General features: G+C 42.3%; 2 protein-coding genes and 1 long non-coding RNA gene across 3 annotated transcripts; 2 read left to right on the forward strand and 1 right to left on the reverse strand.

Annotated features, from left to right (window-relative positions):
- Window positions 1-2,052: 2,052 nt before the first annotated feature.
- On the reverse strand, window positions 2,053-3,860 carry LOC145863970 (uncharacterized). Its single transcript, XR_014382538.1, has 3 exons — window positions 2,624-3,860; window positions 2,312-2,540; window positions 2,053-2,170 (listed from the first exon to the last, which is right to left on the reverse strand). It is a non-coding gene; the product is annotated as an uncharacterized LOC145863970 (long non-coding RNA).
- A 692-nt stretch (window positions 3,861-4,552) lies between these two features.
- LOC106585431 (lysophosphatidic acid receptor 6-like) lies at window positions 4,553-6,677 on the forward strand. Its single transcript, XM_014171617.3, has 2 exons — window positions 4,553-4,933; window positions 5,563-6,677. Exon 2 carries the CDS (start codon window positions 5,567-5,569, stop codon window positions 6,674-6,676), a length of 1,110 nt encoding a protein of 369 aa, XP_014027092.1. The 5' UTR covers window positions 4,553-4,933; window positions 5,563-5,566; the 3' UTR covers window position 6,677.
- A 1,449-nt stretch (window positions 6,678-8,126) lies between these two features.
- On the forward strand, window positions 8,127-9,511 carry LOC106585432 (2-oxoglutarate receptor 1). The gene has a single exon (XM_014171618.3). The coding sequence runs from the start codon at window positions 8,127-8,129 to the stop codon at window positions 9,201-9,203; it is 1,077 nt and encodes a 358-aa protein (XP_014027093.1). The 3' UTR covers window positions 9,204-9,511.
- The last annotated feature ends 3,545 nt before the right edge of the window (window positions 9,512-13,056 follow it).

A 13,056-nucleotide genomic window follows, 5' to 3' on the forward strand; every position in this document is an offset into this window, starting at 1 on the left:
GCTGCCATTGGACTCTGGAGCAGTGGAAACGCGTTCTCTGGCGTGATGAATCACTCTTCACAATCTTGCAGTCTTACGGACAAATCTGGGTTTGGCGGATGCAAGGAGAACGCTACCTGCACGAATGCATAGTGCCAACCATAAAGTTTGGTGAAGGACGAATAATGGTCTGGGGCTGGTTCGGGCTAGGTCCCTTAGTTCCAGTGAAGGGAAATCTTAACGCTCCAGCATACAATGACATTCTAGACGATTCTGTGCTTTCAACTTTGTGGCAACAGTTTGGGGAAGGCCCTTTTCTGTTTCAGCATTTGTATTATGGATCCCCATTAGCTGCTGCAAAGGCAGCAGTGACTTTTCCTGGGGTCCGGCAAAATGAAGGCAGTTATACAATTTTAATAACATTACAATACATTCATTACCGAATTCACAACACACTGTGTGGCCTCAGGCCCATACTCCACTACCACATATATACAACACAAAGTCCATGTGTACGTGTGTTTATAGTGCGTATGTTATGTGTTTGTATGCCTGTGTCTATGTTTGTGTTACTTCAGTCACATTTCAGTCCCCAGCATGACAATTAGTGCCCAACCTCACTAATGCTCTTGTGACTGAATGGAAGCAAGTCCCTGCAGCAATGTTCCAACATCTAGTGGAAAGCCTTCACAGAAGAGTGGAGCACGGTTATAGCAGCAAAGGGGGACCAACTCCATATTAATGCCCATTCATTTGCAATGAGATGTTCGACGAGCAGGTGTCCACATACTTTTGACCTTGTAGTGTATCTTGAAGTCCAAAAATAGTATAAAAAATGGAAGTTGTCAAGGGCAGCAATGACTCATACAGGAGTTAAAATATCAGACATACAGGATGTTGAAACTATAGCAGCCAGACCTTTTAATTTCATCTCAGACGTCACAATGTAGAGCAGCAGTGTAAAGTTAAAGTATTTTTACTTACACCACTTTTAAGTACTACTTAAGTATTTTTTCTGTACTTTACTATTTATATTTTTGACAACGTTTACTTCACTACATTCCTAAAGAAAATGATGTACATTTTACTCCATACATTTTCCCTGACACCCAACGTTACATTTTGAGTGCTTAGCAGGACAGGAAAAGGCTCCAATTCACGCTCTTTATCAGGAGAACACCCCTGGTCATCTCTACTGTCTATGATCTGGCGGACTCACTAAACACACATGGTCAATTTGTAAATTATGTCTGGAGTGTGCCCCTGCCTGTCCGTAAATGTAAAAAATGGTGCTGTCTGTATGGCTTAATATAAGGAATTTGAAATAATTTTTAATTTTGATACTTTAGTATATTTAAAACCAATACTTTTAGACTTTTACTCAAGTAGTATTTTACTGGGTGATGTTCACTTTTACTTAAGTCACTTTTGATTATGGTATCTTTACTTTTACTCAAGTATGACAATTGGGTACTTTTTCCACCACTGATGTCAAGTGACCACTATAAAGAATATGGAGTCGATTCTTGCTGAGATTCAGGAAGAGGATGGCTTTTGGAGGCCGCTCTTTATCATCTGCTCATTTGAGTCTTTAAGTGTGAAGGTGACTTTAAGCTGGCCTGGATCCCACTTGTTAATGAAAGGGTCTGCTGTGTCCTTCGAACAGTCCTCTTTACTTGTGTCCTCTATTTTCCTGCCACTCGCACACCCTGCGTCCTTATGGGAGTCATTTGATGCCATACTCTTGAAGAAAGTCTCTTTTACTGGGTGACTTGTAGGTAGTGAGCTACACCTCTTACCCCCACCCAGCTGGCCCCACTCCCCCTGCAGACACAGGCCCTCTAGCTGAAGCTGCAGGGTGTTTGGGGAGCAGCTAGGGACCTCCAGGCAGTAACCTGATGTAGCAGTCTCTAGGTGTTCATCATCCATGTGACCTCCAAACGTTCCTGATGTGTGGGCAGATCTGTAGGAGGGAAACAATGATACCATGTTTGAGAGAAAGTGAATATTACCAGTTAGCTAATCCTGCGAGCCAAACAAACTGACAGTTGTCGAGGAAATGTCAGTGCTTGCCTTTGCCTGTCTTGACGTCTCCTCTGTGGCTCCTCAAGCATCACCTCATAGAAGCGCTTGAACACAGGAGCCGTGTTGTCACCCTGGTGGTATTTCTCGTGCACATTCTTCGTAGGGTCTAAGGAGGAAATGTGATTTTATCATCACATAACAAAAGGTGAAACAGTCTTGAACAACTAAATGTTTTATCAATGGTTACAGTAGAAAGTCTGAAGAATGCTCAGTTTTAAATGAAAGAACAGGAACAATGTGACTTTACCTGGAGTTATGCCAGTACACTGGAATATACTTGGTCTCTGTGCGCCAACAGGTTTCAAAGGCTTCAAACCACCATTCCTCACATGGACTGATTTCCTGTGCTGCCCAAGATCAATGCTCTTTAGGCTGGTATCAGCTCTGAGCTGACTCTGGCTGTCCTGCAGTGTGTCGGTCTTAAAATCATGTAAGCGTTGGGTCCTAGCAGTGGTTACCCGTGAGACATTGGCACTCTGAAGGAAGAGACACAGATGTTATCTTTCCTCTTTCCCCTCGATACTCATGAAAGAGTTTGTGTTAGCAAGAGTCAACTCACCCGTGATGCTGCGCTTGGTATTCTAAAAGGCTTGGACATTCGGGAATTCCTGATCCTCATTGGTGGCTTTGGGCCGGGGCAAGACGGTGCTGAAGTGCCATCAAAAATAGGGCTAGCACCCCAAGAAAGAAATTAATGTTTTAATTTCAATATATATAATGACTATATTTTTCTGTCTCTCAAAATCCTGTTCTCATAAACGAGCTCTGACTGCTCAGGGTCCAGCCTACATAACACCGTGCCTCCTCATTGGCTCTGACTGAATCTCTTGAATTTGATTGGTTGAAAAATCTGGCTGATTGGCATGTCTTTGAACTTTGTAAAATGTGCTTGTAGCTATCCCCTGATCCAGAGTCAGATCTTTTAAAACGCTAGCTAAAGTAGTTTAAATCAGGTTGTGTGTGTCTGACCATTGATCTGTTTTACAACCCGAGTCCTATTGTTTCAAAATTGTTGCACCTGACTTTTAGCAAAGTTGTAAATATTAGCTAGTAGCTAAAGATTTGCAGATAGCTGTGTTGTTTCCTATAGCTATAACAGTAGGCTACTAGCTGTAAAATATTGAACCCAAGCTAATTGGCGTTGGAGTAATGGAGGGCTGTTGTTTGGGAGTTAACAGTTGGTTTCTTGCAAACCCTGACATGATTTTCAATGACACGTTGAGTACATATGTAGATTCGAAGATATTTGGTGGTCGAGGTCGACATCGTTCTCCGTCACTTCACGGACGTGACCGCGTGTGTGCATGTAATCCACCCCTATGCAGTGAACAAGCTACCTCATAGCTACCCCAGTGAAAAAATCCTGCCGCCACCACTGCTGATCCTGTTGATGTCCCATTCAGACAGCTCACTTTGACTCCACTTGTCCACATTGACTGTCCCCGACCTGTTACAATGGAACACTAAGAACTCATCATAAAGAACCCTGAACTCATCGTAAAGAACCGACATCACACATCTCCATGTAACTGTTACAACTGGAAATGTGATAGTATCAGTTCCAATTACTGTCTCACACTACGTCATGTGTCTGGCCAGACTTGTATAGGCCTTCTCAAATGTACATCTCTAGCATTATTATCTTTTCATCTGGTGTGATTGTTAGTCTCTAATAGAATGTACAATGTTGCTAGCCTACCGTGGATCAATGGAAAGCATTGATGTGTTCTCATGCTTTGAGGATGACTTGAAGCATGCTGACCTGCTTCTGATAGTATATCTTATCTGCATAACAAAAGAATATCAGAGGAAGAGACATGGCTATAGTTTTGAAACAGTTAAATGTCAGATGATTTGCAAATTAGTGCCTCTGGCATCATGATCCCCCTACTTGTTTTCTTCTCACTTGATTTGGAGTCCGTCTTGCTGTGTTGTTGTGTCTGGCTACTTCTGACCTGGGCTGTAGCAGTGCTTTGCCAATGCATTGCACAAAATCCAGGGGTGTTCCAGAGCTTTTTTCTGGTGCCAGTGGAGTGGTTTGTTTGAGTTTCCACAAACTGGACATTTTTTATCTGTCAAAGCATTGAATGTGAGAAAAATTACAAATGTGTCTTTATAGTGGGTAGGTTACATGATTATACAGAATGAACAAACTTAGTCTTTATATTTTGTCTCATCTTAATAATATAATCATTATTGCTGCATTCTTGTGAATTCTTTGTCTAATTACCATAGCGACACCTATTCATTTAAAGTTCCTTGGTATTGCTATGGTAATTGGACAAAGTAAAGAATTTGGAATTCACAATGTAGAAATACTGATTCTATTCTTTGCGTTCTTAGCATTTCAAGACATTAGACTCAAAATAGAATAGAACAAATCTAAGTGATTGGACTTATAGGAAAGACATAAAATAAAGAGAATAAATGTTAAACATTTGTTTAATAAAAAAATGTTAACTGTTTATTTAAATCATTACTCAAGAACTGTTCCAAGTTTTACACAATGACAACGGCCAACTGGGGGTGGTTTTGAATATGAAAGTTTATGTTCTTATTTGAAAATGCTACAGTAAGATTTCAAGCATGTACTGTAAGCATTCGGTGAAGTGGTTTCACAACCTGGCTATAATAAGGTTGGGGGTTTTGACTCTTATAACCACACAGGAAGAATAATTTGATCTAGCCCATATATGTGCTTCAACACGTGATTATGAGAAAGACCAATTCTGCTTCTGCCTGTATATATTACATATCATGGTTGTGTGCGACTACAGCAGACCATATCCTCATATAGAAGTCAGGGGAAGTTATAACTAGTTTATCATTCAGGTCTTGTCCCACTGATGGACTGCAAGCGCGAGCTTAAGTAAGTAGCCTACTCAAAAGTAGATGTTATGACCTTTCATCATGATCACAAGCTTCTCCATAATGCAGTATTTTCCTTTAAAAGTGTCATTGTGTATAGATATTTTAACCTGCAACTAATTGGATTCTGATAAACTTTTCACAATTGTGTTCAGTTACACTTCCCTTGTGTTTTTTTGGACAGTGAGGCTAAAATGTTGAATCCAAAATGCTGGAGTATGGAGCCAAATGTAAACACTTTTTTGAAATATGGAGGGGAGTGTATGTAAGCTTGAAGTTGCTTTAAATCATATATTGTGCATATTGATTGAATGTTAATTTTCAAATATGGTTATACTTTAAATCAGAGTTCTATTTGTTTTGTTAGAATTAAAAACTTCTGTGACAGATGATGTCCTTGCGGTAGTTGACTTGGGGTGAGATCTGTTCTCACTTCATTTCTAAGTTTTACATCCTGTTTAATGTGTTTTCAGTTCTACAGTCTGACTACACAGACCACCTTATAAGAATTAACAAGGATGTAACACACAATGTCTGCATAATTTTTTTTTAACAAAATATGTACCATTTCACAGTTTCTTTGTGGTCTGACTAGTAATCCATTCCAATTTGCTCTATTTTTTTCTTAAGGTGAATGTTAATAGCCTGCATACCCCATACATCCCATCCTAAAATGAACAGCACAGTGTCTCCATCCGTGTTGCCTCTGGACAACAGCAGTCTCTCTGAGTCCTGTACAGTGGAACCCCAACATGTGTCCATCACTGTTTTTCTCCTCCTGGTTGTCCTGGTTGGTTTCTTCCTCAACAGTTTCAGTCTGTGGGTCTTCTGCTGCCGTATACCGCAGTGGAGCTCTGGTACTGTCCTGCAGTTTCATTTGGCTGTCAGTGACGCTGTTATCACACCAGTTGCACCATTTATGGCAACATACTTTGTTATGGGTAGCCACTGGCCCTTTGGAGCTTTTCTGTGCAAGCTGAAGATTGCCTTGCTGAGCATTCACTTCTATGGCAGTATCCTGTTCCTAACACTCATCAGCATTCATCGATACGTGGCAGTTGTCCAGTTTAAAAGGGGCTCCTGTATGAAACGAAAGGCGTTTGTTCAGAATCTGTGTGCTGGAGTCTGGCTGGTTTTGCTGGCTAAGGGGATTGCCTGTTTCTTCTTATTAAACACAAGCCCAATGGGAAACCGCACACAATGTCTCAGCATTCATCAGGAAAAATACATTGACGTCTACTTCGCCATCAACTTCGTTTTGCTCATCCCTGGGTTCCTGCTGCCTCTCTCAGTGGCAGTGACCTGCTATGTTCAGCTAGCAAGATCAATGTCTCGCATCAATATCAACATGTCCAAGGGCCGTGATATAAAGGCCAAGTCACGTAAAATGGTGGCCATGTGTCTGGTGATATTTGCACTGTGCTTCACGCCTCTGAACGTGATACGAACTGTGGCTGTCATATTAAAGAAGTACTTTCCAGAACAATGCGGTCTTCTCCTGCAGGTGGAGACTGCATACTATGTCTCCTGGATTTTGGCTGCAGCAAACTGCTGCCTGGACCCATTGCTTTATTGTTTTGGATCACACAACTTTGTCAAGGCTATTCATAGGTCTCTCAGAAAATTTGATGTCAAGTTTAAAGAAGACCCGGCCACAAATGACCAGATCATCTATGATACTGCTATTGATTCTCCTTCCATTGTCTTAGAAGACATCCACACCCAGCATTCGAACACGTCTTGAATAAGGAACCTCATAGTAGTATAATCACATTGGCTTATTGTTTATTGTGTTTGCTCAGTGTCTTTTTCTTTTTTACATAAATAGTATCTATAACATTGACATGGGACCTGTGAAGAAAGAATGTACAGGTTAGTGCCAAAATAAAGGAAACACTTGCGGAAACCAGGGATACAAAGTATATTGAAAGCAGGTGCTTCCACACAGATGTGGTTGCTGAGTTAATTAGGCAATTAACATCTCATCATGCTTAGGGTCATGTATAGAAATGCCCAGTTGCCTATTATTTTGGCTACAGTGGCTAGTCAGTCAGTCAGTCAGTCACCCACCAGATCTCAACCCAATTGAGCACTTATGGGAGATTCTGGAGCAGAGCCTGAGACAGACTTTTCCGCCACCATCAAACAAACACCAAATTATGGAATTTCTCATTGAAGAATAGTGTTGCATCCTTTCAATAGAGTTCCAGACACTTGTAGAATATATGACAAGGCATATTGAAGCTATTCTGTCGGCCCGTGGTGGCCCAACGCCCTATTAAGACACTTTATGTTCGTGTTTCCTTTATTTTGAAAGTTACCTGCGAGTGATCATAAATGTATTATTTTATTGATGTTATAATATAATTAGATACTGTCATATGGCATACTGTAATTGTAAAGCAAAACATGCTCTGTTTTAAACTAATTCAATTGTATATTATATGCATTTTAAAAGGAAGATCTTTTCCACAGTCTTAATTTGTAATAAGTCCATTTTAGTCAGTTTTACTGTATGGTTTTGTTTAAAGTAATTTTTTTGTGGCTTGATGATTGCATTGCTGATGAAGAAAATGCTAAATTCCTCTTTCAGTTAAATCTTGTCATTACTTTCCCCGCATCATGCAGGAAGTCACTAGAGGTGTTGTGAGAAAAGGTTCTCACACTGCCCCATTCTGAGAGCAGCAACTGTGACTGATGTAATACTTTACAAGGCTTGGTAAGGTCTCTCTTCTTATGGGTTTATAATAGCAGGTTGTCTCTGACAAAGGCAGATGGTAGAGAGATACACATATTTGCTTACTGTTAACAAAATACAGTTATAAATTGAGAATTGGGGTCTTGATCTTAATATCATGGTTCATAAATGTTTAGTTTTAGGCTACCTTTACTCACATTTCAGATGTTATTGTTTAAATCCAGATCTGTACCTGGGTTTGTGAACTGGATATTCTTAGACAATCTTACCATTATGAGATATAATTGTTGAGAGGCAGTGCAAGAAAATGTGGCAACACAGGAAAAGTGAAATGCAATTGCATCCTTTGACATCACTCTATGAAGTGTTGCAAGATACAATAAAATTGTTTAAATGCATGAAAATGAGAAACAACAATTTGATATTTTTGGGGGTGATAATTTTCCCACCCTAAATATTACTCTTCATAAATTCTTCCTTCAAAGGTGTTTTAAGAATGTCTACTTCCACTCTACATCAATTTCTTCTCAAGATGACCAGCACAGAGTCACTCTCTATGTCCCTCCAGTCCCTGACCACTATCCCAGCAAACATAAATGCCGACATAACCACCATCCCAGCCAACAGCAGTAACAGTGAGCTCTGTACAGTGGAATCCCAACATGTTTCCATCCCTGTGATCCTCATCCTGGTCTTTGTGGTTGGCTTCCTCCTCAACAGCTTCAGTCTGTGGGTCTTCTGTTTCCATATACCACATTGGAGCTCTGGTACCACCCTGCAGTTCAACTTGGCCCTGAGTGATGCCCTTGGCACCCCTGCAACTCCCCTGATGGCTTTATACTTAACCAACGGCAGCAACTGGACATTTGGACCGTTACTGTGTGTATTCAAGATTGCCCTTCTAAGTGCACACTTCTTAGGCAGCATCCTGTTCCTCATGCTCATTAGCATTCATCGTTATGTGGTGGTTGTCCAATTCAACAAAAGCTCCCGTATGAAACAAAATGAGTTTGTAAGGAAGTTATGTGGTGGAGTTTGGTTGCTGCTTCTAGTAGAAGCTCTTGTCCTAACTTTCCTTCTTCCACCCAGTAAGGAGGGAGATAAAACCCAATGTCTGACCATCCATCAGCATGATCTGACAGATGTCTACTTTGTCATTAACTTCTTCTTATTCATCATAGGATTCCTTCTGCCTTTCTCAGTGGCGGCAGAAAGCTATCGTCGCATGGCAAACTCAGTGTCTCAACTCAATATCAACTCAGCCAGGGGCCTTGCCATTAAGGTCAAATCACAGAGGATGATAGGTATCTGCTTAGTGATATTTGGGCTCTGCTTTCTACCACTCAATTTAGTGCGGACAATAGGGGTAGTGGTAAACAAATACAGTGAAGCTTGTACGATGCTTCGACATTTGGATACGGCATATTATGTGTCATTCATCCTGGCAGGTGTCAATAGTTGCCTGGATCCTCTGCTGTATTGTTTTGGGTCCCGGACTTTTAGAAAGGCATTTCAGGTTGGATCATTCAGTGTGGGTCGGATGAACACTCAAAGAAGTACAACAGAGCTTTGAGTGAGTCGGAGACAGAGAGGTTATCAATTACACTGCAATATTATTGAATATATCGCGTTCTATGTACCGTATGCTGCTTTCTCTGTTTCATATTCATGTCTCATTGATAATTATCTGGATGGGGTCATATTGGGTCAACTTTTTAACTGTTAAACTAATAATTGTTTTTTATTTTCCTTGTGTATGAATTGTTATCATATTTTGTAATGTAATTATTGTTTCTTTGACCTTTGCTTTTATTTGAGAAAATAATTAGGTATGAGGTCAATACCTGTTCAAAATCCGGATTAAAAGAAAATGTACCTCTATTTGTCTATAGTTGTCATTTCACAAACTCACTAAAGGTGGGAGTGTTGACTATCCATACAGTAGGCATATCAGACACCCTAATTTAGGTGAGTTTTTTTTCTCGCCTAAGTAGCCTCGTTTCCCTGCCAAAATTAAAATTAAACTATCTAGTGTTCAGCGAAATAACAACATAATGTTAAATATAGGTAGCCTAAACAAATAATTAACATCCAATCACATTAACAGTTACTCTCTCGCAGGAATTCCACTAACGGTCCGTATGTAGCCAAAAGTAGCCGCTGCTCATGTTGGTATCTGTACTGATGGCGCAAAAGCCATGACAGGGAGACATAGTGGAGTGGTAACGTGTGCAAGCAGTTTCTCCCGACGCCACTTGGTACACTGCAGCATCCACCGAGAGCCTCTTGCTGCCAAGGGAATGCCTGACAGCTTGAAAGATGTTTTGGACACTACAGTGAAAATGGTTAACTTTGTTAAAGCAAGGCCCCTGAACTCTCGTGTATTTTCTGCATTATGCAATGATATGGGCAGTGACCATGTAATGCCTTTACAACATACAGAAGTGCGCTGGTTATCAAGGGGCAAAGTATTGACACTTTTTTTTAAATTGAGAGGTGACCTTAAAGTTTTCTTTACTGACCATCATTTTCACTTGTCTGACCGCTTGCGTGATGACGAGTTTCTCACACAACTGGTCTATCTGGGTGATGTTTTTTTTCTCACCTGAATGATCTGAATCTAGGATTACGGGGACTCTCTGCAACTATATTCGATGTGCGGAACAAAATTGAGGCTATGATTAAGAAGTTGTAGCTCTTCTCTGTCTGCATTAACAAGGACAACACACAGGTCTTTCAATCATTGTTTGATTTTTTGTGTGCAACTGAACTCAAGCTTATGGACAATGTTAAATGTGATATAGCGAAGCACCTGAGTGAGTTGGGTGCGCAATTATGCAGGTACTATCCCGAAATGGATGACACAAACAACTGGATTCATTATCCCTTTCATGCCCTGCCTCCAGTCCACTTACCGATATTTTAGCAAGAGAGCCTCATCGAAATTGCAACAGGCTGTTATGTGAAAATTGGATTTAATCAGAAGCCACTGCCAGATTTCTGGATTGGGCTGCGCTCAGAGTATCCTGCCTTGGCAAATCGCGCTGATAAGACACTGATGCCCTTTGCAACCACATACCTATATGAGAGTGGATTCTCTGCAAATGATTTAAGACTGAGACTCTCTCCAATACAACCCAACATTGCAGAGTTATGTGCATCCTTTCAAGCACACCCTTCTCATTAACCTGTGGTGAGTTATTCACAATTTTCGATGAACAAATAATGTTTTATATGTAAGATGGTTAAATAAAGAGCACAATTTGTGATTGTTATTATTATTTGTGCCCTGGTCCTATAAGAGCTCTTTGTCACTTCCCACGAGCCGGGTAGTGACAAAAACTCACACTCATTCTCATGTTTAATAAATGTATCGTATAGTGTGTGTGTGGCAGGCTTACAATGATGGCAAAAAACAACATTTCAGAGTGCGCTGACCCTGGTGCTAGAGGGGGTACACAGCTGGAGGTTGAATGTTTGACGAGGTAAGGGACTAATTGCAGTGGTATGAAGGGATAGGTGCATTCTATGAATTCTATTTCCATGATTAAACGGACGCCCACCTTGTAATCAAGAGCATGTCTCAACCAATGGGGGCACATAAAAAAAAACTCTGATTATGTAAAATAGCGTCTAAACCACAACATATGCGACTATTTAAAGTTTACACGTTTATAGATAATTGACGTAAAAGGTAAAAAATGACTATGTTTATTAAGAAACGTGTTAATGATATCAAACGTTTATCTTCTCCAGTGATGTCGCCTCCCTGCGGACCTGGCATCCTTTCACTCCCTCCTCTCTACATTCTCCTCTTCTGTCTCTGCTGCTAAAGCCACTTTCTACCACTCTAAATTCCAAGCATCTGCCTCTAACCCTAGGAAGCTCTTTGCTACCTTCTCCTCCCTCCTGAATCCTCCTCCCCCTCCCCCCCCCTCCTCCCTCTCTGCAGATGACTTCGTCAACCATTTTGAAAAGAAGGTTGACGATATCCGATCCTCGTTTGCTAAGTCAAACGACATCGCTGGTCCTGCTCACACTGCCCTACCCTGTGCTTTGACCTCTTTCTCCCCTCTCTCTCCAGATGAAATCTCGCGTCTTGTGACGGCCGGCTGCCCAACAACCTGCCCACTTGACCCTATCCCCTCCTCTCTTCTCCAGACCATTTCCGGAGACCTTCTCCCCTTCCTCACCTCGCTCATCAACTCATCCTTGACCGCTGGCTACGTCCCTTCCGTCTTCAAGAGAGCGAGAGTTGCACCCCTTCTGAAAAAACCTACACTCGATCCCGCCGATGTCAACAACTACAGACCAGTATCCCTTCTTTCTTTTCTCTCCAAAACTCTTGAACGTGCCGTCCTTGGCCAGCTCTCCTGCTATCTCTCTCAGAATGACCTTCTTGATCCTAATCAGTCAGGTTTCAAGACTGGGCATTCAACTGAGACTGCTCTTCTCTGTGTCACGGAGGCTCTCCGCACTGCTAAAGCTAACTCTCTCTCCTCTGCTCTCATCCTTCTAGACCTTTCTGCTGCCTTTGATACTGTGAACCATCAGATCCTCCTCTCCACCCTCTCCGAGTTGGGCATCTCCGGCGCGGCCCACGCTTGGATTGCGTCCTACCTGACAGGTCGCTCCTACCAGGTGGCGTGGCGAGAATCTGTCTCCGCACCATGCGCTCTCACCACTGGTGTCCCCCAGGGCTCTGTTCTAGGCCCTCTCCTATTCTCGCTATACACCAAGTCACTTGGCTCTGTCATATCCTCACATGGTCTCTCCTATCATTGCTATGCAGACGACACACAATTAATCTTCTCCTTTCCCCCTTCTGATAACCAGGCGGCGAATCGCATCTCTGCATGTCTGTCAGACATATCAGTGTGGATGACGGATCACCAGCTCAAGCTGAACCTCGGCAAGACGGAGCTGCTCTTCCTCCCGGGGAAGGACTGCCCGTTCCATGATCTCGCCATCACGGTTGACAACTCCCTTGTCCCCTCCTCCCAGAGTGCTAAGAACCTTGGCGTGATCCTGGACAACACCCTGTCGTTCTCCACTAACATCAAGGCGGTGACCCGATCCTGTAGGTTCATGCTCTACAACATTCGCAGAGTACGACCCTGCCTCACACAGGAAGCGGCGCAGGTCCTAATCCAGGCACTTGTCATCTCCCGTCTGGATTACTACAACTCGCTGTTGGCTGGGCTCCCTGCCTGTGCCATTAAACCCCTACAACTCATCCAGAACGCCGCAGCCCGTCTGGTGTTCAACCTTCCCAAGTTCTCTCACGTCACTCCGCTCCTCCGCTCTCTCCACTGGCTTCCAGTTGAAGCTCGCATCCGCTACAAGACCATGGTGATTGCCTACGGAGCTGTGAAGGGAACGGCACCTCCATACCTTCAGGCTCTGATCAGGCCCTACACCCAAAC

Source organism: Salmo salar, chromosome 24 (assembly GCF_965601325.2).
Source record: "Salmo salar chromosome 24, fSalSal1, whole genome shotgun sequence".
Classification (NCBI taxonomy): Eukaryota; Metazoa; Chordata; class Actinopteri; order Salmoniformes; family Salmonidae; genus Salmo; species Salmo salar.